The 2676-nt window shown below is 48.6% G+C and overlaps 1 protein-coding gene across 2 annotated transcripts in view; it reads right to left on the bottom strand.

Annotated features, from left to right (window-relative positions):
* The window catches only part of MOK (MOK protein kinase), a 50523-nt gene extending 48009 nt beyond the window's left edge, over positions 1 to 2514 (bottom strand). For both annotated transcript variants that reach the window (XM_008064090.1, XM_008064088.1), the window contains exon 1: positions 2280 to 2514. In XM_008064090.1, the coding sequence (XP_008062281.1) occupies positions 2280 to 2286 (7 nt within the window). In that variant the 5' untranslated portion in view covers positions 2287 to 2514. The remainder of the gene's footprint in view (positions 1 to 2279) is intronic.
* Positions 2515 to 2676: the final 162 nt, after the last annotated feature.

A 2676-nucleotide genomic window follows, 5' to 3' on the forward strand; every position in this document is an offset into this window, starting at 1 on the left:
AAAAAAAAAAAAAAAAAAGTAGTCCAGCATGGTGGTACATGCTGTAGTCCCAGCTACTTGGGAAGCTGAGACAGGAGGATCACTTGAGCCCAGGAGTTCAAGGTTACAGTGAGCCATAATCACACCACTGCACTACAGCCTGGGCAACAGAGCCAGACCCTGTTTCTAACCAAAAAAAAAAAAGTCATTGTCATTAAAGGCACAAAGCAGGGGCACTGTACCAGATTAAAAGAGACCAAAGTAAAATGGCAATAAAATGCAATTTGTGATTCTTTATTCTAGAAAAAATAAAAATACCTACAGAATGCTACATAATGTGATTACGTAGGAGAATGTCCTTGCTCTTAGCAGATATTTGCTGAAGTATTAATGGTGATATGCCATGATGTCTACAACTAACTCTTGAAAGGTTCAGCAAAAATAAATACATAAATTAGACAGACAGAGAGAAAACACCAGAGCAAAAAGTAGCACAAAAATAAGGCAACACAGCCGGGCACAATGTCTCATGCCTGTAATCCTAGCACTTTGAGAGGCTAAAGTGGGAGAATTGCTTGAGCCCAGGAGCTCAAGACCAGCCTAGGCAACACAGTGAGACCCTGTCTCTACAAAAAAATCAAAAAATTAGCCAGGCGTGGTGGCGCGCACCTGTAGTTCCAGCTACTTGGAAGGCTGAAGCGGAAGGATCGCCAGAGCCCAGCAGGTCAAGGCTGCGGTGGCCGGGAGCAGTCACTGCACTCCAGTCTGGGCAAAAGTGAGACTCCAACTCAAAAAAAAAAAAAAAAAAGGTAACAGTGTATTTAAGCGAAGGAAAGATTTCTAAATATTCAATGTGCTGTTCTTGCAACTTGCCTGTACATCTGAAAATTTTTGAACCATGAGAAGAAAAAAGGAATACAATACAAAGTATGCATAGTATATAAATGTACACTATAAGTAAGTGTATTTTTGTAGACCTTGTATTCTAACTGCAGCTTTGTAGTACATTAATTGAAAAGATGAAGATTAAATAATAGCCAACAAAAAAATGAAAATGTCTCATAAAGGGTCCATGAGATGAATTATTTTATTTATTTAGTACTTATTTATTTCTGAGTTGGAGTCTCACTCTCTCTGTTGCCCAGGCTGGAGTGTACACTCAGGGCCACCACAGCCTTGACCTGCTGGGCTCCCGTGATCCTTCCGCCTCAGCTTTCCAAGTAGCTGAACTATGGGCGTGCGCTATCCTGCCCGGCTAATTTCTTTTTTTTTTTTTTGAGTTGGAGCCTCACTCTGTCGCCCAGCCTGGAGTGCAGTGGCAGCTCCCGGCCACCGCAACCTCGACCTGCTGGGCTCCGGCGATCCTTTCGCCTCAGCCTTCCAAGCAGCTGGAACTACAGGTGTGCGCTACCACGCCCGGCTAATTTTTGTGATTTATTGTAGAGATGAGGTCTCGCTGCCCAGGCGGGTCTCGAACCCGCGGGCTCAGGCGATCCGCTCACCTCAGCCTCCCAAAGGCGCGGGATGACAGGCTGAGCCACCGAGCCTGGCTACAATGCAAATTGAACATAACTACTCCTAACATCATTTAATCTTTTCCCAGCAAAGGAAGTCTGAATTTTTCTGCACCCCTGGCTCACAACCATAAACAATTATATCTGTACATTCTAGTTGGCTGCGTTTGAATTGTCAATAACTCACAAATGCAACCCACAGGTAAAACAGATCCTAGAATAACTCATTTCCCAACTTCGAAGTAACTGTTGTGGATTTCATTAAAAGGCTGCTTCAAAGTTACTATAAAAATGGTTTCTCTAAAAACACTTCTACCTCATCCAAAAAATAAAGTCAAATGAAATACGCAGCCCAGCTTTCCTCTCAATTGTACACTAACCCGATGCCATTAAAAGGGCTACATCACGGCCGAAGGTTCAAGAACAGAAGGTCAGGTACAATCCAATATTTAAAAAAAAAAAAATCATACTCCGCTCCCCAAATTCCAACCTAACAACCACGCAACAAAATATGCCTGAGCGAGACTCGGGTCGCCGCTCCGAGACCCCGAAGTTCCCAGACCAACCCTGAACCCCTCGAGCTTCTCTGGGGGCGCCTGCTGCATACAGCGGGGCGGGGGGTCTCGGGGTCCACATGCGGCGCCGCCCCCCGACCTGCCGAGCCGCGGCAGAAAAGTGACGACTCCCGGCCGCTCCCGCTGCCCAGGACCCTCAATCCTCGCAGCCTCTGCAGCTTCCGCCACTCGCTCTCTCATTCCCTCCCCTCCCCTCGCCGGCCCAACTCACTCTTCATCCTGGACGCAGAAGCCGGCGACAACCCTTGCCGACACTAAGGCGGAAAGGAAAGAGGCAAAAAGGTTGGACCCCCGCCTTCTGCTTCCCTCGGGCGGGGTCCTGCACTAGGACCTCCGCTGTGGTCCCTCCATGGAGAGCGTTAGCATCCGGCCGCCATGTTGTGTCTCTGTCACCCTAGCAACCGTGGGGCCCCGGATGCCCGAGGCTGTGGTCTGCGCCTGCGCAAAACATCCCGCCCGTCTACGCATGCGCCTTGCAGCCTGTGCCCTCTGCCGGGTCGCTGAGCAACCTCTCGCTTTTTAAAAGTTTTGAGTTGGAGTCTCACTCCGTCACCCAGACTGGAGTGCAGTGGCCGCTCTCGGCCATCGCAGCCTCGACCTGCTGGGCT

Source organism: Carlito syrichta, unplaced genomic scaffold, assembly GCF_000164805.1.
Source record: "Carlito syrichta isolate Samal-C Ts95f unplaced genomic scaffold, Tarsius_syrichta-2.0.1 Scaffold307187, whole genome shotgun sequence".
NCBI classification, from domain to species: domain Eukaryota; kingdom Metazoa; phylum Chordata; class Mammalia; order Primates; family Tarsiidae; genus Carlito; species Carlito syrichta.